General features: G+C 33.1%; 1 protein-coding gene across 1 annotated transcript in view; it reads left to right on the top strand.

Moving 5' to 3' along the window:
• Positions 1-875: 875 nt before the first annotated feature.
• Positions 876-25,190, top strand: part of dennd4a (DENN/MADD domain containing 4A) — a 46,873-nt gene continuing 22,558 nt past the window's right edge. The window contains 14 exon segments of the mRNA XM_048168670.1: positions 876-1,119; positions 7,118-7,463; positions 9,208-9,454; positions 19,217-19,286; positions 19,646-19,815; positions 20,439-20,677; positions 20,797-20,863; positions 20,990-21,048; positions 21,827-21,971; positions 22,060-22,191; positions 22,193-22,236; positions 22,644-22,744; positions 23,836-24,057; positions 24,694-24,839. Coding sequence (XP_048024627.1) covers positions 7,153-7,463; positions 9,208-9,454; positions 19,217-19,286; positions 19,646-19,815; positions 20,439-20,677; positions 20,797-20,863; positions 20,990-21,048; positions 21,827-21,971; positions 22,060-22,191; positions 22,193-22,236; positions 22,644-22,744; positions 23,836-24,057; positions 24,694-24,839 — 1,953 coding nt within the window. The 5' untranslated portion in view covers positions 876-1,119; positions 7,118-7,152.

Below are 25,190 nucleotides of genomic sequence, written 5' to 3'. Positions count from 1 at the left end.
AGTTGACTAAACTTAAAATTTTAAGACAGCACAAACACTTATTTAAGTTGAAACAAAATTAAAAAAAAAAAATTATGTTTATAAAATAAAGTGTTTATTTAACTTTAATTCATTTTGTGCGCATCTTGGCATCTTTTTGATTAGGCTGTCAGTAGATTTTGGGAAATGAACTAGGCAGATCAACCACTTCTCAGTGGTCAGGGTTATTATACTAGTTAACTAAAACTAAAACGACATAAAAAAAAAATAAAAAAAACATTTTTGTTGCTTGAAATACCATAAATGTTATATATATATATATATATATATATATATATATATATATATATATATATATATATATATATATATGCCAAACTTATTTTATTTCAGTTGCCACAGAATCATTTGTCGTTTTCATTTAGTTTAGTTAACTTGATGTATTAAAATAGAGTAACTAAAACAGAAATAATAATTAATAATTAATAAAAACTACTGTTATATTTAAAAATATATATATATAAAAATGACAAAATCACACAACAAAATCACTAAAACAACTAAAATAACTAACATTAACATGAAAACGGTAAACATAAACAAAAAATAATTTAAACTATTTAGTACCTCAATGATACTAAAATACCACTGCCTCTGTTAACTGGCCAAATATCTGCTGTCTGTCTAGTCACTATATCACACTAAAAGCTGTGTTATTTTATCACTGTATATTTAAATCTAACAACCAAGTCCAACACTGTGAAACACATTGAGTCAATAACATTCAGCACCACAGGCTTTATATGGACTACCTGTCGGGACGCCCCCACATTAAATCAGCCGACAGTCCCCGGAATGCTCAAATGACGTCACGGTTTGCTGGCAGTCACGTGCCCCGGTGGCAGGTTTTGATAAGCGCTTGCGCGAGTCTCGAGCTGAGCGCATCCCTGAAAGCGTATAGAGAAGATGAGGCACAGCCCTCCCGGAGGGAATGTTTATACGTGATGGAGGAATAATTCATTTGTCTGATGAAAATGAACGGAAATACACAAGTCCCTTCTTCCGTTTTGTGAATAATAATCAGAATAACGGTGCGTGCTTCAATGAGCGTGTCCTCTGAATCGTCGTCCTACTGAAACAGTGAGTGTGCTATGCTCAATTCTCTTTAATGGTTACGGACATTTGTTTATTTTAGAAATGTAAAGTGTAAATGATTGATAAAACGATACATTTGAGTTATTTTTAATCGATATATTTTTATAAACATACAAGACTGACCGGCACTGGAGTGGCAGCTGTCATCGCGCGTCGATAATCGTGCGCTTGTTTTGATTCTGATCGTGTATTTACACACCATGTGATGATTGTTGTCACTTAATGCCATTTTTCGGTTTCTGTTAATATAATTCAGGATTTTAGCGTCTGATTTAAATATCATGGCCCTTATGATTTATGAGTTATTGTAAGACTGACCCAGCCCAGCTGTCTGGATGCAGTATCATCTTCTTCATATTTATTTATTTCACCATGTTCTCATGTTTGTTTATTAGTATAGCTTAACATGCATTGTTCTATCTTTAAATGCACCTAAAATGGATCTTAAATGGAAAAGAGGATACTGGTGTGATGTGATCTGCAGAGACATAACCACCATAGGCAGTGAATATATATATATGTATGTGTGTGTGTGTGTATGTAATGTTTGCTTGTTAAATTTGTACATTTTGACCTCCCAACCCTGAACATGTAGGTTAAATTCTTGGGTGTATGTACGCAACAAGGTGCCATGCTCAAATACAGATTATCAGAGTTACAAATTACAAAGACAGAGATTAATGCATTTTGTCTGATGTGATAATGTAATGCTGTAGTTGAGCAAACCATGACAAATTTGCAAAGGTATTTCAGAGAGTTTAAGGAAGATCGCTCAAAGCATCCATCATCTACTGTGGTGATTTAGCTTTGATCCTGGATTTAGAGTCGGTTGTGATTTATATCTGAATTCAGAGACATTTGCAGGATTCATGAGCTTGTCTTAATGTTGAAGTGTGATATTTGTCAGTATATCCTTTACATTTCATCATTACTCAGCTGTAATTATATATTTTGTAATTAAGTTTAACAGTCTGTGCTTGACCAAGCAATGCAGGCTTTAATTTCATTTGGGTGTTCCTTTAAAATATATCATTATATTACAGTAAACGTTACATTTAAGGGAAACGTCTGTTGAGGCATTCTGACTAATAAAATTCTTGGTTGTTTTCATTTTCTCATCCACTTTGGAAAGTCTGCATGGGTGGAATTTTTTTCGAAACTTCAGCTGTTTGACAGAATTTGTCCAGTTTGTCTCTTGACAACCGGTTAAATAAATACATTATTTTATAAAGCGTCTTTAAACCCAAAAGTCATAGTAGATGGAGTTGGAGAAGAATTACTGCCTGTCCTATACCTCAGTAAAGTCTCCCTGACAAAACATTTCCACATAGAAATAGCTTGCCTGCCTCCTCATATCCAAAGTATGCAGATGTCTGCTTGTTTCCCGGCATGGTGCAAAGGAATCAAATGTCCGCCCTGCGTCTTAAGCAGGACCAGATGCTCGGCCAAATGTGCTGCATTAGTTCCCCCTTCTTGTGTTTTCCTCCAGGCCTCCCTGCTGTCCCAGAGCTGTGCAGTATCAGGAGCCTGTTGGTCCATGGAGCCCTTACTCAGGGCCACAGCCCAAAGCTCCAGCACAGCTGGATAAGATCATGCTCATTTTTATGAGCAGGCTGTTAAATTGGCTTATCCTGTGGCTTCTACACGCCACAGGTTGGTGAAAGAAGGGCAAGGCTTATCGTGTTAACAGCCGTAGGCATGCAGCAGCACTAGATAAAATTATTAGAAAATAAATGGTGTTTTGTTGTGCTGTGGGAGTTTTGTTCGGGACAAGATTTTTTCCCTGATATAATGAGAGGTTTTAATGCAAATCATTTTAGGTCAAGCCCCAGATTGGGCAAAACATCACAATGATATATTTTTATTTGTAATATTTTGTATTATTATAATATTAGGTAATTCTATTCTTAAAATTATATATTATTTATATATTTATTTTTCATTTTGATTCTCAACATATTTGTGAAGTTCTTTCTATGCTGCTTTAATTATAGATGAAACAAAAAATGAGCATTCGAAAAATAAATGGACAGAAATGTTGTTTAGCATTTGATAAATAATGCATTTATTAGTCATTTTAGCATCTTTGTTGTGTAGATTTTCTGAATTTTATGTAATGTAATAATAAATTCCTTTTTATTTCTGTCTTTTGTTTTTTAAAAGACCAGTGCTTCATGTTCTAATCCTAGATCACATCATGGATCCACTCACAGCTTTTTGCAACTCTCAGATTTACGTCCATTATGTGAGGCTGTTTTCCTATTCCGAGGCGTCATTCTGTTGCATTGTGCTTTCTGTGCTGCGTGTACTGGAACTGTCCAGTCATTTAAAACTGGAAAAGGGAACTATTGATCTCTTACTCCAATTCTTCAGAATGATAAGTATGAAGTGGGTGAAGGAGTTCCTCATTTCTGGTATGTCTCAGACACACAGTGTAATTTTCTTTCATGGCTTCTCCATGAATTTCCGCTGCGTAGGACCCATGCTGATCTCTCTGATGTAAGAGCCATTTCCAACGCACTTCCGTGCATTTTTGAGTGTCTCTTTTTGACGTTACCATGGTGTTTCTCAATATGGGAGTGACTTCCTACGAGATGTCTGAAAAGTGTTGAGTCAGTGCAAGAGTGTCTGTAATTGCATCACACAACAATGAAATGTGCCTCAGGGCTTTCCAGAGTGCAATGTGCCTGACTGCAGTATAATAACTGTATAATTCTCTGCAATTTTATCCATATTTGCCTAGAATTTAGCTCTAACCTGTCAAGTCCCAGCACTTGTTATTTAACTGTTGATGTGTGATTGTGAGGTCCTCATTACTGCATCATTATCTCTACCAAAAGAGTTAGCTTTCTGCTCATCTGTGACTCTTTTTTTATTAGTTTTATGTAAGTATTTTCTCTCCTCCTTACATTTTTAAGGCGAATGATGAATATTCACTGGCTTTTCTTCATGGTTGCCATGGTGAGGATTATAATTTCTCTCTACCGATGGTAGAGAGGGCACAGCCAGCCTCTGCGGATGGCGTGGTTGTTGGACCGAGAGATTATGTCTAAATATAATCCTAAATCTCTCACGTAACATGTGACACATCTGCTACATTTTCTCCTCACTGTGCCTGGTGGACGTTCTGCGGTATCTTTCTAGAACAACGTGGGTGTGATTAGATCTTGATTTGTTTGATTGTTTATGCAAGCAGACTGATGGTTTTGTGTGTTTGCTTTGTGTGATGTTGTTGAGCAGAATATGTGAAATCGGCTACAGTGGAGACATCTGGAACAAAGTGTGCATCAGTGTCTTTGTCATTGCTGGACAAGGGACAGAGAGAGTGTTGTAGAGACCCCTCCTCTAAAGCCCAAAGGTTTATAAGGATGAAAAGGATTAGAGTTTTAAGGCCTGTATTTATTCTCAGCATCTAACCGGGATCATGAAATCCACTATTGACTTTTCACCGTTTCTAAAATGTTTGATTAGAAACAGCAACTTCCCGTTTTACACCATCAGCGTCACAGGTTCCTCATAAGACAGACTTCTTCACTTTAACACTTCGTCACTGCAAAAGAACTAGTCAGTAGGTCAGTTTCAATTCCTAAGCTCTTAAGCCGTGTCCCGTGACTCTGTTGGCCATTACTGTAAATTACAGAGAAGCCAATGGCTATAAAGCTGCTAGCCATCAAAGACCTTTCAGATGGTGTCTACTATAATTACAGTGGTTTTAGGCTCATGGTTTTGGTACAGTGTAGTACTTGTTCAGGGAAAAATACTACTGTAAAAACACAGAGTATTCGACTAGTCAACTGTAATGCTCTGCCATATCGCTTTAAGCATGATGTCGACTAGTCGCTGATCATGGCCTATAGAGGGCTCAACAGAATAAGTAAGTCCACATTTACCCTCCGTATCCAACAGTAAATGGCAAATGCATACTCAGAGAGCACTCCACAAGATATTGATTATACCATCTGGATGCTCAATATTGATCAGGTTAATGCACATTTTAAACAGCTTATTGTACACGTAAGTTAATCAACGTTCTTAACTAATATGCATTGCTGCATTGTAACACACATTCAGACAGTAGCGCGTACATCATGTGCAGTAGCGCAGAAATGTTTTGTCAACACTGTTCTGTGATTTATCAGTAAAATAACTTAGAAACTGAAAAGTTCTAGCATATAGTTCTTAGTAATTAAAGGTCTTTGAATACCGAGTCGGAAATTTTCACACATTAAAAAATAAATACAACTCGGAAATTTTCACACATTAAAAAATAAATACAACTTCACGTTGTGCCAATCACATTTACACACTGCCTCCGAAACATTTGTCCGTCATAAAAAATTCGGATTGGTTTCAATTTTTATGCATTTTTCACATCCGTAGCAAGCATTTTGAGAGGTGTTTTGACAATTCAGAGCCACCGTATTAGCGAATGTCAAAATTCACTTTGTCTCGTAGCACAAAGCACTTTCTGACAAACAAAGTGCAGAATACATGTATATTGGTGGTCTTCTTTTTAATATGTGGCTCAAGTATTGCTAGCAAAGCATCAAACTGAGCCAAAGACATCCTGAAGTAAACTTTGCATCACTTTGGATAATCCCGCAGCTCCTTGATAAGGAAGTGGAACTCTCCTTCCTCTCTACGCAATCTCAGAATTAGATGGACCCAATATTTTCTCTTTCTTTTTCTCTTTTTAAGAAGAGAAAGGACAACAAAATCATCCTCTCTGCTTGAAGACTCCATTTTGTATTGTTTTGCAAATTTTTTTTGCAACGGATTAATTAATACGCATCGGACTCAGTGTTTTTAGGATGACGAATATGAAAAAATGCATACAAAAATTTCCGACTCAGTGTGCAAAGACCTTAAAACCCACAGCTTCACTATTAGTAAAGAGACACTGCCAGGTAGAATTAATTCACATGCAGTCACTCTCTTACTAATGCATTCACATAAATGTAATCTTTACTGTGCCACTTTATCTGTATCTGATTTAGAACGAGCAGAAATCGGTGAGAAATATAATGACCCAAAGACAAAAGAACTGATGAAAAATAAGCTGTTATGTAGGAGCAATAGCCTTGTGGGCAGCACTGTCAAATGCCATACCTGTGCATGAAGAAACCCGCATTCACGTCTATTTTTTTAATGAGATCATTACCAACTAGTCAATTCGACTTTAATAATGTAGAAGTCTGAAGTCGTTCAACCCCTAACTAATACACACAGTGAACTATAGATGGTCGAGTTTAAAAGGTTGGAGATAACTGTTTATTTAGCCTATTTATCAGTGATTTGTTGGGATTGTATGACCTGTACATAAAGATAACTGACCCACAGCCTATCAGCTGGTGCCCTGCTATTTTTGGTACGATGAAGCCATGTGAGCATCAGTCACTCGTAATGACTCAGTTTGAGTATATGTGCCAACTTGAGTGTTGTAAAAGCCCCAGGCCTCTTCTGGAAGAGAGGAGAATCTCTAATTAATATATCAGTGGTTTTAGTGTTAGTGAGGCTCGTAGTGACAAACTTCACATTGATGCAAGCAAAAGGAATTCCCTTTATTGTCTGAGCTCTTTTTTTCTTCCTTCCTGTGCATTTATTCTGGAGGTGCAAACTCTGACTCATGATTCAAAAGCATAACAGGACATATTCTTTTATCCCCAGCAGGAACGGGTAATTGCTTCCGTATGCCTAGTTTATATTTCTCACAAAGATTGTTACTTGAGGTTGTGCTCTGCATCTGTGGATATGTAATGGTCATTTCCTTTTCTAAGCACATAAGGGACTAAATGTAAAAATGGTATTTCCTAGGAGTGTTTTATAACCCGCACTGTGCTGCATGTGCTGATTTGTTTTTTTTTAAACCCCTCCCGGTTTGAAGAAGGATGTTTTCATTTGTAAGGATGTTTAAATCTGAGCACCTGGCATTATTAAGCAACCGTATTCCCTCACCCTATTCACATCGCTCTGTTTTTTCCAGCATATATAGTCCTCGTTCTATGGGGATGATCAAAAATGGAGGAGAAAAGCCTTCGTGTAGCAGACTACTTTGTTGTGGCAGGACTCACCGACTCCTCTAAGCCCCTCGATGAAGATGTCCATACTGAAGATGGTGGTCACCGGAGCTCAGCACAGCTCAAGGCGCCGATCACTGATGTGGCGGTGGTGATTCGATCCCTAGGGGAGGAGGTACCTCGAGGGTTTACCTGTGTTGAATGCACCCCCTCTGGACTCTCTGCTGAACTGAATGGAGGAAGTCTCATGGGGCCGCAGATCTTCCTCTGCTACAGGAGAGGCAGAGACAAACCGCCGCTAACAGACCTGGGGTAAGGCATCCGTGTTTGTTGACAAACCTAGTAAGCTGCCTACTTCGGGGTGATTCATACCAAGAATGATAACTGTCAAGATAACTGCAATGATACCTATATTAATGCCCAGACGAAAGCACAATAACATTCTGTATTATTATAAGTGCGCTGTAGTTTTGTCTGTCACTTTAAATGCTCAAGCTCTTTAAAGTCAGGTGGATTCTAATTGGTTATTAATGTTTTATTGTTTAACAGTCTGAAAGTGATTCTAAAGATAACATTCCTTTGTGTCGTAGAAATAAAATGATTATTAAAGGTGCCCTAGAATTAAAAATTGAATTTACCTCGGCATAGTTGAATAACAAGAGTTCAGTACATGGAAAAGACATACACTGAGTTTCAAACTCCATTGTTTCCTCCTTCTTATGTAAATCTCATTTGTTTAAAAGACCTCAGAAAAACAGGCGAATCTCAACATAACACAGACTGTTATGTAACAGTCGGGATCATTAATATGTATGACCCCAATATTTGCATATGCCAGCCCATGTTCAAGGCATTACACAAGGGCAGCCAGTATTAACGTCTGGATCTGTGCACAGCTGAATCATCAGACTAGGTAAGCAAGTAAGAACAATAGCGAAAAATGGCAGATGGAGCAATAATAACTGACATGATCCATGATAACATGATATTTTTAGTGATATTTGTGAATTGTCTTTCTAAATGTTTCGTTAGCATGTTGTTAATGTACTGTTAAATGTGGTTAAAGTTACCATCATTATTGTCTCTGTCACGGAGACAAGAGCCATCGCTATTTTCATTTTTAAACACTCCAGTCTGTATAATTCATAAACACAACTTCATTCTTTATAAATCTCTCCAACAGTGTAGCATTAGCCATTAGCCACGGAGCATAGCCTCAAACTCATTCAGAATCAAATGTAAACATCCAAATAAATACTCTACTCACATAATCCGATGTATGCATGCAGCATGCATGACGAACATCTTGTAAAGATCCATTTGAGGGTTATATTAGCTGTGTGAACTTTGTTTATGCAATGATAGAGTCGAGAGCTCGGGAGGGGGTGGAGAGCACGAGCAATTAAAGGGGCCGCAGCCTGAATCGGTGCATAGTTAATGATGCCCCAAAATAGGCAGTTAAAAAAATTTAATTTAAAAAAATCTATGGGGTATTTTGAGCTGAAACTTCACAGACACATTCAGGGGACACCTTAGACTTATATTACATCTTGTAAAAAAACGTTCAATGGCACCTTTAAAACTTTATAGTTATCCTTGGTGTGAACAACCCTTTAAACAGCATCCTCCTGAAGCATAGGCTTTTCTAAACAGTAGGTAACAATCTTTTGTTCTTTTGTTTGCGACAAAAAGATTGTAGACAAAGATGTTGACTAAACCCAATTCTTTTCAATACTAGAAAGTATCACGAAAAAACTCAGTCTTATGAAAAATTTAATATTTTATTCTATATAATTTGCTTATTAGAACATCATGTAGTTATCTTAGCAACATGCTAACACTCAATTTTATTGGAATGAACTGTAAGTGAGTCGTGTCTCTCATGCTGCTTGGCTGTTAATGGAGCTGCTGCCTATGTAGGGCGTTCGAAATCACTCATTTATGAGGTACCATTTAGGATGCAGTCTTTTAAGTTGGTTTTGGAAACTGTTGTGCTTTCACTTTTGTTTTTCAGTGACATTCACTATCCTTATGTCCTTTCTTTCATGATTCTTAGCATCCTCTATGAGTGGAAGGAGAAACTGAAGCCGGACTGTCAAATAATACAGACCACGCCATCTGGCCGCCCCGCCAATATCAGTAGCTCCTCCTCCCAAAGGATCTACATCACATATCGGCGTGCCTCTGAAAATCACTCAAACTCCACGCTGGCTGTCACTGACATCTGTGTCATTGTTCCTGGCAAGGGAGAGACACCACCACATGCTTTCTGCAAGGTGGACAAGAACCTCAACAGCAGTATGGTGAGTGCTGAATGTCTCCCTACACTGCTGAATCAGTTTAAATGGTGGAAACCATTACTGTCTGTGTGTGTGTGTGTGTGTGTGTGTGTGTGTGTGTATGGAAGCCCATTTCTGCCACATTAGAAAAAAAAATCATGCTCTAGAAGTCATAATTTTGACATAAAAAGTCATAATTATCTTTTAATAACATATTAAAAATGAAAAATTCTGAGATTTAAAAAGTGATGAGATTAAAAGTCATTTCGACTAAAGTCATCATTTTAATTTTTTAATTTCTATAATTTAGATTTTTTTTTAATCTCAGAATTTTGACTCTTTAAATCTCATTATTTCGAATTTTAAGTCCTAATTTTGACTTGGTATGTCATCATTTTGATTTAGTTTGTCATAATTTTGATTTAGTATGTCAATTTCGACAGTCATAATTTTGAGTTTTTAATCTCATCATTTCGATTTAGTATGTCATAATTTTGATTTAGTATGTCAATTTCGACAGTCATAATTTTGAGTTTTTAATCTCATCATTTCGATTTAGTTTGTCATAATTTTGATTTAGTATGTCAATTTCAACAGTCATAATTTTGAGTTTTTAATCTCATCATTTCGATTTAGTTTGTCATAATTTTGATTTAGTATGCCATAATTTTGACTTACTATGTTATAATTTTGATATAGTATGTCAGTTTTGACAGTCATAATTTTGACTTTTTAATCTCATAATTTCGACTTAGTTTGTCATAATTTTGATTTAGTATGTCAATTATTTAGTATGTCAATTTCGACAGTCATAATTTTGAGTTTTTAATCTCATCATTTCGATTTAGTTTGTCATAATTTTGATTTAGTATGCCATAATTTCGACTTACTATGTTATAATTTTGATATAGTATGTCAATTTCGACAGTCATAATTTTGAGTTTTTAATCTCATCATTTCGATTTAGTTTGTCATAATTTTGATTTAGTATGTCAATTTCGACAGTCACAATTTTGAGTTTTTAATCTTATCATTTCGATTTAGTTTGTCATAATTTTGATTTAGTATGCCATAATTTCGACTTACTATGTTATAATTTTGATATAGTATGTCAGTTTTGACAGTCATAATTTTGACTTTTTAATCTCATAATTTCGATTTACTTTGTCATAATTTTGACTTTTTAATCTCATAATTTCGACTTAATTTGTCATAATTTTGATTTAGTATGTCAATTTTGACAGTCATAATTTTGAGTTTTTAATCTCATCATTTCGATTTAGTTTGTCATAATTTTGATTTAGTATGCCATAATTTCGACTTACTATGTTATAATTTTGATATAGTATGTCAATTTCGACAGTCATAATTTTGAGTTTTTAATCTCATCATTTCGATTTAGTTTGTCATAATTTTGATTTAGTATGTCAATTTCGACAGTCATAATTTTGAGTTTTTAATCTCATCATTTCGATTTAGTATGTCATAATTTTGATTTAGTATGTCAATTTCGACAGTCATAATTTTGAGTTTTTAATCTCATCATTTCGATTTAGTTTGTCATAATTTTGATTTAGTATGCCATAATTTCGACTTACTATGTTATAATTTTGATATAGTATGTCAGTTTTGACAGTCATAATTTTGACTTTTTAATCTCATAATTTCGATTTAATTTGTCATAATTTTGACTTTTTAATCTCATAATTTCGACTTAATTTGTCATAATTTTGATTTAGTATGTCAATTTTGACAGTCATAATTTTGAGTTTTTAATCTCATCATTTCGATTTAGTTTGTCATAATTTTGATTTAGTATGTCAATTTCGACAGTCATAATTTTGAGTTTTTAATCTCATCATTTCGATTTAGTTTGTCATAATTTTGATTTAGTATGTCAATTTCGACAGTCATAATTTTGAGTTTTTAATCTCATCATTTCGATTTAGTATGTCATAATTTTGATTTAGTATGTCAATTTCGACAGTCATAATTTTGAGTTTTTAATCTCATCATTTCGATTTAGTTTGTCATAATTTTGATTTAGTATGCCATAATTTCGACTTACTATGTTATAATTTTGATATAGTATGTCAGTTTTGACAGTCATAATTTTGACTTTTTAATCTCATAATTTCGATTTAATTTGTCATAATTTTGACTTTTTAATCTCATAATTTCGACTTAATTTGTCATAATTTTGATTTAGTATGTCAATTTTGACAGTCATAATTTTGAGTTTTTAATCTCATAATTTCGATTTAGTTTGTCATAATTTTGATTTAGTATGTCAATTTCGACAGTCATAATTTTGAGTTTTTAATCTCATCATTTCGATTTAGTTTGTCATAATTTTGATTTAGTATGCCATAATTTCGACTTACTATGTTATAATTTTGATATAGTATGTCAATTTCGACAGTCATAATTTTGAGTTTTTAATCTCATCATTTCGATTTAGTTTGTCATAATTTTGATTTAGTATGTCAATTTCGACAGTCACAATTTTGAGTTTTTAATCTTATCATTTCGATTTAGTTTGTCATAATTTTGATTTAGTATGCCATAATTTCGACTTACTATGTTATAATTTTGATATAGTATGTCAGTTTTGACAGTCATAATTTTGACTTTTAATCTCATAATTTCGATTTACTTTGTCATAATTTTGACTTTTTAATCTCATAATTTCGACTTAATTTGTCATAATTTTGATTTAGTATGTCAATTTTGACAGTCATAATTTTGAGTTTTTAATCTCATCATTTCGATTTAGTTTGTCATAATTTTGATTTAGTATGCCATAATTTCGACTTACTATGTTATAATTTTGATATAGTATGTCAATTTCGACAGTCATAATTTTGAGTTTTTAATCTCATCATTTCGATTTAGTTTGTCATAATTTTGATTTAGTATGTCAATTTCGACAGTCATAATTTTGAGTTTTTAATCTCATCATTTCGATTTAGTATGTCATAATTTTGATTTAGTATGTCAATTTCGACAGTCATAATTTTGAGTTTTTAATCTCATCATTTCGATTTAGTTTGTCATAATTTTGATTTAGTATGCCATAATTTCGACTTACTATGTTATAATTTTGATATAGTATGTCAGTTTTGACAGTCATAATTTTGACTTTTTAATCTCATAATTTCGATTTAATTTGTCATAATTTTGACTTTTTAATCTCATAATTTCGACTTAATTTGTCATAATTTTGATTTAGTATGTCAATTTTGACAGTCATAATTTTGAGTTTTTAATCTCATCATTTCGATTTAGTTTGTCATAATTTTGATTTAGTATGCCATAATTTCGACTTACTATGTTATAATTTTGATATAGTATGTCAATTTCGACAGTCATAATTTTGAGTTTTTAATCTCATCATTTCGATTTAGTTTGTCATAATTTTGATTTAGTATGTCAATTTCGACAGTCATAATTTTGAGTTTTTAATCTTATCATTTCGATTTAGTTTGTCATAATTTTGATTTAGTATGCCATAATTTCGACTTACTATGTTATAATTTTGATATAGTATGTCAGTTTTGACAGTCATAATTTTGACTTTTTAATCTCATAATTTCGATTTACTTTGTCATAATTTTGACTTTTTAATCTCATAATTTCGACTTAATTTGTCATAATTTTGATTTAGTATGTCAATTTTGACAGTCATAATTTTGAGTTTTTAATCTCATCATTTCGATTTAGTTTGTCATAATTTTGATTTAGTATGCCATAATTTCGATTTACTATGTTATAATTTTGATATAGTATGTCAATTTCGACAGTCATAATTTTGAGTTTTTAATCTCATCATTTCGATTTAGTTTGTCATAATTTTGATTTAGTATGTCAATTTCGACAGTCATAATTTTGAGTTTTTAATCTCATCATTTCGATTTAGTTTGTCATAATTTTGATTTAGTATGTCAATTTCGACAGTCATAATTTTGAGTTTTTAATCTTATCATTTCGATTTAGTTTGTCATAATTTTGATTTAGTATGCCATAATTTCGACTTACTATGTTATAATTTTGATATAGTATGTCAGTTTTGACAGTCATAATTTTGACTTTTTAATCTCATAATTTCGACTTACTTTGTCATAATTTTGACTTTTTAATCTCATAATTTCGACTTAATTTGTCATAATTTTGATTTAGTATGTCAATTTTGACAGTCATAATTTTGAGTTTTTAATCTCATCATTTCGATTTAGTTTGTCATAATTTTGATTTAGTATGCCATAATTTTGACTTACTATGTTATAATTTTGATATAGTATGTCAGTTTTGACAGTCATAATTTTGACTTTTTAATCTCATAATTTCGACTTAGTTTGTCATAATTTTGATTTAGTATGTCAATTATTTAGTATGTCAATTTCGACAGTCATAATTTTGAGTTTTTAATCTCATCATTTCGATTTAGTTTGTCATAATTTTGATTTAGTATGCCATAATTTCGACTTACTATGTTATAATTTTGATATAGTATGTCAATTTCGACAGTCATAATTTTGAGTTTTTAATCTCATCATTTCGATTTAGTTTGTCATAATTTTGATTTAGTATGTCAATTTCGACAGTCACAATTTTGAGTTTTTAATCTTATCATTTCGATTTAGTTTGTCATAATTTTGATTTAGTATGCCATAATTTCGACTTACTATGTTATAATTTTGATATAGTATGTCAGTTTTGACAGTCATAATTTTGACTTTTTAATCTCATAATTTCGATTTACTTTGTCATAATTTTGACTTTTTAATCTCATAATTTCGACTTAATTTGTCATAATTTTGATTTAGTATGTCAATTTTGACAGTCATAATTTTGAGTTTTTAATCTCATCATTTCGATTTAGTTTGTCATAATTTTGATTTAGTATGCCATAATTTCGACTTACTATGTTATAATTTTGATATAGTATGTCAATTTCGACAGTCATAATTTTGAGTTTTTAATCTCATCATTTCGATTTAGTTTGTCATAATTTTGATTTAGTATGTCAATTTCGACAGTCATAATTTTGAGTTTTTAATCTCATCATTTCGATTTAGTATGTCATAATTTTGATTTAGTATGTCAATTTCGACAGTCATAATTTTGAGTTTTTAATCTCATCATTTCGATTTAGTTTGTCATAATTTTGATTTAGTATGCCATAATTTCGACTTACTATGTTATAATTTTGATATAGTATGTCAGTTTTGACAGTCATAATTTTGACTTTTTAATCTCATAATTTCGATTTAATTTGTCATAATTTTGACTTTTTAATCTCATAATTTCGACTTAATTTGTCATAATTTTGATTTAGTATGTCAATTTTGACAGTCATAATTTTGAGTTTTTAATCTCATCATTTCGATTTAGTTTGTCATAATTTTGATTTAGTATGTCAATTTCGACAGTCATAATTTTGAGTTTTTAATCTCATCATTTCGATTTAGTTTGTCATAATTTTGATTTAGTATGTCAATTTCGACAGTCATAATTTTGAGTTTTTAATCTCATCATTTCGATTTAGTATGTCATAATTTTGATTTAGTATGTCAATTTCGACAGTCATAATTTTGAGTTTTTAATCTCATCATTTCGATTTAGTTTGTCATAATTTTGATTTAGTATGCCATAATTTCGACTTACTATGTTATAATTTTGATATAGTATGTCAGTTTTGACAGTCATAATTTTGACTTTTTAATCTCATAATTTCGATTTAATTTGTCATAATTTTGACTTTTAATCTCATAATTTCGACTTAATTTGTCATAATTTTGATTTAGTATGTCAATTTTGACAGTCATAATTTTGAGTTTTTAATCTCATAATTTCGATTTAGTTTGTCATAATTTTGATTTAGTATGTCAATTTCGACAGTCATAATTTTGAGTTTTTAATCTCATCATTTCGATTTAGTTTGTCATAATTTTGATTTAGTATGCCATAATTTCGACTTACTATGTTATAATTTTGATATAGTATGTCAATTTCGACAGTCATAATTTTGAGTTTTTAATCTCATCATTTCGATTTAGTTTGTCATAATTTTGATTTAGTATGTCAATTTCGACAGTCACAATTTTGAGTTTTTAATCTTATCATTTCGATTTAGTTTGTCATAATTTTGATTTAGTATGCCATAATTTCGACTTACTATGTTATAATTTTGATATAGTATGTCAGTTTTGACAGTCATAATTTTGACTTTTTAATCTCATAATTTCGATTTACTTTGTCATAATTTTGACTTTTTAATCTCATAATTTCGACTTAATTTGTCATAATTTTGATTTAGTATGTCAATTTTGACAGTCATAATTTTGAGTTTTTAATCTCATCATTTCGATTTAGTTTGTCATAATTTTGATTTAGTATGCCATAATTTCGACTTACTATGTTATAATTTTGATATAGTATGTCAATTTCGACAGTCATAATTTTGAGTTTTTAATCTCATCATTTCGATTTAGTTTGTCATAATTTTGATTTAGTATGTCAATTTCGACAGTCATAATTTTGAGTTTTTAATCTCATCATTTCGATTTAGTATGTCATAATTTTGATTTAGTATGTCAATTTCGACAGTCATAATTTTGAGTTTTTAATCTCATCATTTCGATTTAGTTTGTCATAATTTTGATTTAGTATGCCATAATTTCGACTTACTATGTTATAATTTTGATATAGTATGTCAGTTTTGACAGTCATAATTTTGACTTTTTAATCTCATAATTTCGATTTAATTTGTCATAATTTTGACTTTTTAATCTCATAATTTCGACTTAATTTGTCATAATTTTGATTTAGTATGTCAATTTTGACAGTCATAATTTTGAGTTTTTAATCTCATCATTTCGATTTAGTTTGTCATAATTTTGATTTAGTATGCCATAATTTCGACTTACTATGTTATAATTTTGATATAGTATGTCAATTTCGACAGTCATAATTTTGAGTTTTTAATCTCATCATTTCGATTTAGTTTGTCATAATTTTGATTTAGTATGTCAATTTCGACAGTCATAATTTTGAGTTTTTAATCTTATCATTTCGATTTAGTTTGTCATAATTTTGATTTAGTATGCCATAATTTCGACTTACTATGTTATAATTTTGATATAGTATGTCAGTTTTGACAGTCATAATTTTGACTTTTTAATCTCATAATTTCGATTTACTTTGTCATAATTTTGACTTTTTAATCTCATAATTTCGACTTAATTTGTCATAATTTTGATTTAGTATGTCAATTTTGACAGTCATAATTTTGAGTTTTTAATCTCATCATTTCGATTTAGTTTGTCATAATTTTGATTTAGTATGCCATAATTTCGATTTACTATGTTATAATTTTGATATAGTATGTCAATTTCGACAGTCATAATTTTGAGTTTTTAATCTCATCATTTCGATTTAGTTTGTCATAATTTTGATTTAGTATGTCAATTTCGACAGTCATAATTTTGAGTTTTTAATCTCATCATTTCGATTTAGTTTGTCATAATTTTGATTTAGTATGTCAATTTCGACAGTCATAATTTTGAGTTTTTAATCTTATCATTTCGATTTAGTTTGTCATAATTTTGATTTAGTATGCCATAATTTCGACTTACTATGTTATAATTTTGATATAGTATGTCAGTTTTGACAGTCATAATTTTGACTTTTTAATCTCATAATTTCGACTTACTTTGTCATAATTTTGACTTTTTAATCTCATAATTTCGACTTAATTTGTCATAATTTTGATTTAGTATGTCAATTTTGACAGTCATAATTTTGAGTTTTTAATCTCATCATTTCGATTTAGTTTGTCATAATTTTGATTTAGTATGCCATAATTTCGACTTACTATGTTATAATTTTGATATAGTATGTCAATTTCGACAGTCATAATTTTGAGTTTTTAATCTCATCATTTCGATTTAGTTTGTCATAATTTTGATTTAGTATGTCAATTTCGACAGTCATAATTTTGAGTTTTTAATCTCATCATTTCGATTTAGTATGTCATAATTTTGATTTAGTATGCCATAATTTCGACTTACTATGTTATAATTTTGATGTATGTCAGTATGTATGTATGTCAGTTTCGACAGTCATAATTTTGACTTTTTAATCTCATAATTTCGACTTGGTATTTCATAATTTAGAGATTTAGTTTGTCATAATTTTGACTTTTTAAGTCATAATTTCAACTTTTTGAGTCATAATTCTGTCTTTTCATCTCACAATTTTCACTCAGTGTGTCATAATTTTGCCTTTTTATGTCATAATCATGATTTACCAGAGCACAATTTCCCCCCTATGTTGCAGAAACGGGATTCCATATATATGTATGTATGTATGAATGAACGTATATTTGTATGTATGTAGGTATAAATATATATATATTTAACTGTGCATGCCTATATCTATGGTTTTTACATTTAGATGATGCTCACCCAGTTTATCTTTAAAGCATTTAAAAACACTGTTAAATGTAATCTTTAACAAATCTGAAAATATCCATATTTCATACTCTACTTTGTCATAATTTTGACTTTTTAATCTCATAATTTCGACTTAATTTGTCATAATTTTGATTTAGTATGTCAATTTTGACAGTCATAATTTTGAGTTTTTAATCTCATCATTTCGATTTAGTTTGTCATAATTTTGATTTAGTATGCCATAATTTCGACTTACTATGTTATAATTTTGATATAGTATGTCAATTTCGACAGTCATAATTTTGAGTTTTTAATCTCATCATTTCGATTTAGTTTGTCATAATTTTGATTTAGTATGTCAATTTCGACAGTCATAATTTTGAGTTTTTAATCTCATAATTTCGATTTAGTTTGTCATAATTTTGATTTAGTATGTCAATTTCGACAGTCATAATTTAGAGTTTTTAATCTCATCATTTCGATTTAGTATGTCATAATTTTGATTTAGTATGCCATAATTTCGACTTACTATGTTATAATTTTGATGTATGTCAGTATGTATGTATGTCAGTTTCGACAGTCATAATTTTGACTTTTTAATCTCATAATTTCGACTTGGTATTTCATAATTTAGATTTAGTTTGTCATAATTTTGACTTTTTAAGTCATAATTTCAACTTTTTGAGTCATAATTCTGTCTTTTCATCTCACAATTTTCACTCAGTGTGTCATAATTTTGCCTTTTTATGTCATAATCATGATTTACCAGAGCACAATTTCCCCCCCTATGTTGCAGAAACGGGATTCCATATATATGTATGTATGTATGAATGAACGTATATTTGTATGTATGTAGGTATAAATATATATATATTTAACTGTGCATGCCTATATCTATGGTTTTTACATTTAGATGATGCTCACCCAGTTTATCTTTAAAGCATTTAAAAACACTGTTAAATGTAATCTTTAACAAATCTGAAAATATCCATATTTCATACTCTACGTTATAATGTTGTGATGCCTAAATTCACTTGTAAAACAATTAATTTCAATTCCATCATTTAAAACGATTGTTTTTAAGTTTTAGTTTTGTGTTTTTAAGTTTGACCCTATAATTTTAGTATCAGCCATTTATTAGCCATAACATTATTATCAGCTTGTCAGTATCGGACAGTATTTTAATCTTGGTGCATCCCTGATCAAACGTTTTTGGTCGGGTAGTTAGCCAGAAATTATGAGAAATAACATCAGACCACATGAGGCAGCCTTTTATATATCTGTATAAAATTTGAAATCAACTTAATTTCTGTTTTTCCTGCTTCTACAGTGGGGGTCCTCTGTGTACTTGTGCTACAAAAAATCTTTGGCCAAAACCAACACACTTGCATTCACAGCAGGTACTGTATCTCAGTCTTGAGTTGTTTTTCACAGTTTTGTGTTTTGTTCTGCATTTTGCATTGAACAGCAGGAGGGGCGAAATGCGTTTATAACAAAGCCCATCAGAGCAGTGGGATACGATTGCGGATGAGTGAAACCTGATACTCCCAAGTAGCAAGAACAACATGATGTCATTGTTAGGCTTAATACTCACAGTATACAGCGGCATACAGATCTAGGCTGCCGCCTGTGATTAGCTCGTCATATGGAAGTGTGGGTCAAGTAATTAATTACAGGGCAAACGATGCAGTGATCGGTAATAATTGCTGTCTCTAACTGAGCTCTACATCCTAATTGAGGGTTTGTATGGTCTGCGCAGGTCTTTTGTCCAGATACCCAGAGGAGGACTATGATTCCTTTCCTTTGCCTGAATCCGTACCCCTATTTTGCCTACCGATGGGAGTGTCCATTGAGTGCTGGCCCTCTCATACCAAATATTCTCTTCCTGTCTTTTCAACATTCGTTCTCACGGGCGCCTCTGGAGAAAAGGTACAGACACAAAAATCCACGCACAAATACACACAAACATTCTGATTTGCTGCAGGTTTTCTTCTCACTGCAGCACCATCATTCTTTGGAACAATCAGACACAGTGGAAGGTGAATTGTCTTGTCTGGTTTAGCAATGTGCAAAGAATTTAAAGCAGCTAGAAACCGGCGCAGGCGGAATATCAAAAACGCCTGTGAATAATGGGCCTCAGAAAAGAATTGAAAATAAGATGAACATGTGTAATTGGCCTGTTTAATAATGCATTGCTAAAGTGCTGTTTGGGTCAGCTCAATTATGTCAAACACATCAGTACACTCACAGCCGAACAAGTCTCAAGGCTATTTGTGCTGCAGTAATGTATAATTTATTCATTTAGGTGAGCTGCTTCAAAGAAACATGGCTTTGCTGAGATATTTCTGATCTAAAAGACTGCAAAAATAAATCTTCTGCATCACTTTTTCATTTTTTTTAAATGGATATTGATGGTGATTCCTTTTAAGTAGGCTAAAATAGTTGCTATTGTGCTGTTTAGAATCAAGAGCCTTTTGTTCTCTAAGATGTAAACCAACCCAATTCCTAGAAGGTGTTTATGTCTGATGAAGGTGTACATCTTGTGCTCTCAGGTTTATGGTGCCGCCATACAGTTCTATGAGCCCTACCCAGAAGAACATTTGACTGACAAGCAGCGAACTCAACTGGGCCTGCAGGCTAACGGGCTCAGGCCTGATGGATCCATGACTGTCCACACCAACAAAAGCATCTGCCTTCTCTCTCACTGGCCCTTTTTTGATGCTTTCCATAACTTCTTGACCTTCCTCTACAGATACTCCATCTCAGGTCCACACACTCTGCCCATTGAGAAGTGAGTTCTGAGGACAATTTAGGAGGTTGCCGGGCTAGATCTATAATTTAAATGTCCAAAAAAACATTTTGCGGCCACTATATAGTAATTTGTTTTAAATCTCCTTATTTTTCTCTTAGGCATATTTCCCATTTCATGCACAAGGTTCCTTTTCCTTCCTCACAAAGGCCACGTATCCTGGTGCAGGTGAGTTTTGTGCACATCGTGTCTTTGTTTGAACACTGTCCTTCTTGAATGTGTCAAAGCAAATGACATTATGTGGTCAAATACCCTGGCCCTCATCTCACTTGTTTGTGTGCTTGTTTTTCACAGCTGTCTCCACATGATAGCCTGATGCTGAGCCAGCCTGTTTCCTCTCCTCTCCCTCTGAGGTAAGTCAGACACAAGATACACTGAACATGTCGGATGGATGCTGATCAAAGTATGAAGTGTGGAAAGGATACTTCAGCAGGGCCTGGTTTAGTGTGATAACTTTATTGCATGTTTAATATGAGTTGAGACTCCTAATGCAATATTTTGCAATCGCCTGTGTCAGGTAATTTCCTAATCTCATTGCAGATGATTATATTACACACTGTAGACACATTCTACTCATTCAAACAGATTTCCTGAGTAAAGTTGAATGCTTCTAAAAAATGTATCTTTGATGATTTCGAAAAACTTAACATGAATGGGGAAAAATGGATTAATGTAGAATAAAAAGTGTTTGTCTAAACCGCTGTGGCAGGTTCACATTTAGTCAATCCAGTCAAGTCGTATATCAGTTTGTAAGGCTGTTGCATTTTTCCATGGTTTTGTTTATTATTACAATTTATTGGTTTGGTTTGGTTTGGTTTTTGCTTTACAATGCCACATTTATTGGACAACTAGATTAGAAAGCTGCGATATATATATATATTTTTTTTAATTATTATTTTGTTGTGTTTTATGTTTTGTTTTGTTTTGCTTTGCTTGTTTTGTATGTTTGGTTTTGTTTAATGTTTTGTTTGTTTTGTATGTTTGGTTTTGTTGTTTTATGTTTTGTGTTTTTTTGTTTTGATTGCTTGGCTTTGCTTTGTTTGGTTTGGTTAAGTTGTGTTTTATGTTTTGTTTATGTTTTCTTTTGTTGGTGAGTATTTGTTTTTACCTGCCTGTTGTCTTTGCCCACAGTGGAGGAAGGCTCTCTACACTGCTGTTGAACCTCGGCCCGAAGAATGCAGTGACTCTGCTGGTGTTAGCTGTGACTGAACATAAGATCCTGGTGCACTCCTTACGTCCGGCCGTGCTTACCAGCGTTACCGAGGCCCTGGTATCGGTGAGTCGATGATTATTAATTTTCACTCATGCCTTTACCGTTCCTATATGGTTTTGTCGTGCCAAAACTTGTTTTACTTCTCCCACAGATGATTTTTCCCTTCCACTGGCCATGCCCGTACATACCTCTCTGCCCGCTGGCCCTGGCAGATGTGCTCAGTGCTCCATGCCCTTTCATCGTAGGCGTGGATTCCCGGTACTTTGACCTCTATGAGCCACCGACAGGACATAAGCTGTGTGGACCTGGACACCAACACTATAACTCAGTGAGTGACCTTTTGACCTCAACATAGTTCTGAGTTCCCGTAAGAGCCTCTCCTGACCTTTGACCTATGTTGTTGAGCTAAAGTTATCTTTTACCACATAAATTCACAAAAAAAAGTGAAATCCTGAGTAATAATGTTCTTTATCATTATGCAGATGGTTAAAAGATCAGAATAGGGATATATGAGCAGTGAGGAATGTAGTAAAGATAGGACCCTCAGTACCACCATGTGTTGAACACATGCACCTATGTTGTTTGTCTGTCAGTATGCAGCTAAAAGTTTGCAGACGTTGTGAAAGCTACATTAAAACATTAAGCAGCCCACAGTTCTGTTGTTCACATGCTTGGACCCCTTTTTCCCTTCGTTTTTTACCCTCTCAAATGATAAACATGTGTGGCCTATTTCAGAAAAGAAGAGCGCAGATCCCTGACCTGGAAAATCCTGCCAAGAAAAGCCTGTAAACATCTGATCAACACCCTCAGCAATCTCCACCAGCAACTGGATGAGGGTTAGTGAGGGCGGGTCACTGTGGTGTCAACAGAGAAATGAGTTCACTTATTTTCTGTCCGTTTCAAGGCAATAGTAGTTCACTTGACTGCACGGGAAATGCCATTCTAAGTGGCCTTCTACTGTCTGTCTACTTTGTGCTCTGACAGTATCATTTTTATTACCTAACAATGTTTTATGAATGCTTGACTGAGTCAGAGCAAAATGCAGTCATCCTTGAGATGTGATGAGATTTAGAGATGGGGGCAATTGGCTGGATAGACAGAGCAAGGCACAGACAAGTCTTTTTTTCAAGTACTGAGATATTATCTGATACCTGAGAGCTGATTGATGCTTCAGTCTTTGAACCAGACTTTGAACCCAAGTTTTCAATGTATTTTTGGTTCTCCCATATGTCCCATACAGAATGTACCGTCTCGTAGAACTCGGCAAAACACTGAGATTATTTAGAGGGAAACTGTGATAAAAATGATGTATCTTTTTGTGCTAAGTGGCTGTGATCCCATATGTTTTATGGAGAACATTATGTGCTCTTTTTGAAGTGATGTTGAGAGGAGCCTATATAATGTCCAATATCTCAAATTGAGTCTACTATATCTTCATTATTGAGATATGCTACGTATTTTAGACATTGTAAATGGGATCGGTACGTTTTTTTTAATATGTTTTTGAAAGACGTATCTTATGCTCACCAAGGCTGAATTTATTTGATCAAGAATACAGTAAAAACAGTAATATTGTTACAACATAAAATAACATAATAATATGTTTAGAATCTTCAGCATAATTACTCCAGTCTTCAGTGTCACATGATCCTTCAGAAATCATTTTAATATGCTGCTCAAGAAACATTTCTTCTTATTATCAATGTTGAAAACAGTTGCTCTGCTTAATATTTTTGTGGAAACCTTGATAGATTTTTCAGGATTCTTTTATGAATAGAAAGTTCAAAAGAGCCCCATTTATCTGAAATAGAAATATTTTCTAGTATTATAAATGTCTTTGCTGTCACTTTTGATCAATTTAATGCAATAAAAGTATTACTTCTATCTTTTTAAATGGTAGTGTGACTTAACCATATTTTTTCCACAGGTTATCAGATGAGTCGTGAGGAAGGACAGATGGAGGCCTTCATGACCGAGCGGGAACCTGGCTGTGTTGGGAAGAGTCTGGAAACCTTGGAGATGGAGATCCAGGAGGCTTTCCTGCGCTTCATGGCAGCCATCTTGAAGGGCTACCGCTTGTACCTGTTGCCCATCACACAAGCTCCGTCTGAGAAAGCAACTGACGCCAGTTCACTCTTTGATCTGCAAGGTGAGCAGCCAAGATGGACATGATGCTCGAATAAGCTGTCCCAGTGTATCAGGACAGCTGTAGTTGTTTGTGAACGTCAAGGACAGCTGTAATAGAGTTTCGTCATCAGTGTCGAAACGGAAAAACAATGCATTTCAAATCCTCAGTGTTTTGTTTTGACCACTGTGGTGCATTAGTGGAATGCTGAAGCTCAGCAGCTGCTCAGAATACTCAAATCTGGCTCTGTGCCTGTGGAGTCTGGCTTAAATCAGGCTTGAAATTATTGTGGCGATTTTGATAAAGCCCCATTGGAAATTAGACATGCCTGACAGGTCCCACAAACTGCAGTGATTAATAAAATGTCTGAGAACACATCTGCAGCCTCTTATGTAATAAATGAGTCTCTTACGTCTTTCGCACTGTTTACACTCTGCCCTGGCTTTCTCAATGACGACATTCTAGCGACTAACATGTAATTCACAACACGCCCTCCTAAATTTGACTGATTAAATGTTTAATCGCAACCGACAACTGTGGCAGTGAATTATAGTAATCAAATAATGAATGCGATCACCTTTTCTCATTGTAACGGCACCTCTCACACTCTTCTCTTGATGTCTTTGACTTTAGATATGGCTCTTCTTTTTTTTTTTGCAGGCTTTTTGAAGAGTCGTGATCGATCCCATCAAAAGTTTTACTCCCTCATGACCAAGACTCAGATGTTCATTCGTTTCATCGAAGAGTGCTCCTTTGTTAGTGATAAGGATGCAAGCCTTGCTTTCTTTGATGACTGCGTTGACAAGGTATGAAACCTTATTAGTCTATATACCTGTTAAGAAATGCATCTCATGCCTTTATCCAGATTAGAGGTTAGAGATTTAACATAAACTGCTTTTACAAGGCTCACAAAAAGTTACCATTTTAAACTAGACTCCAGGCTCTTAACAGAGAGCATGTGAAAAATGCAGTGAGTTCAATGGAGTGCATACAGCGTGATTTGTGAGAACAGTAAGGGGAAATGTTGGCATTATTAGCTTTTGTGTTATGATCCCTTGGGCTTACTTATGTCAGGTTATTAATTTTCTGTGAGTATTGTTCTCTTGTTTGTTCTTATTTCCTTTCTGGCTTTTCATCCTACCCTATTATTTTTCATT

Source organism: Megalobrama amblycephala, linkage group LG19, assembly GCF_018812025.1.
Source record: "Megalobrama amblycephala isolate DHTTF-2021 linkage group LG19, ASM1881202v1, whole genome shotgun sequence".
NCBI lineage: Eukaryota > Metazoa > Chordata > Actinopteri > Cypriniformes > Xenocyprididae > Megalobrama > Megalobrama amblycephala.
The sequence above is the reverse complement of the archived record's forward strand: the minus strand, read 5'-3'. Positions and strand labels throughout refer to the sequence as shown.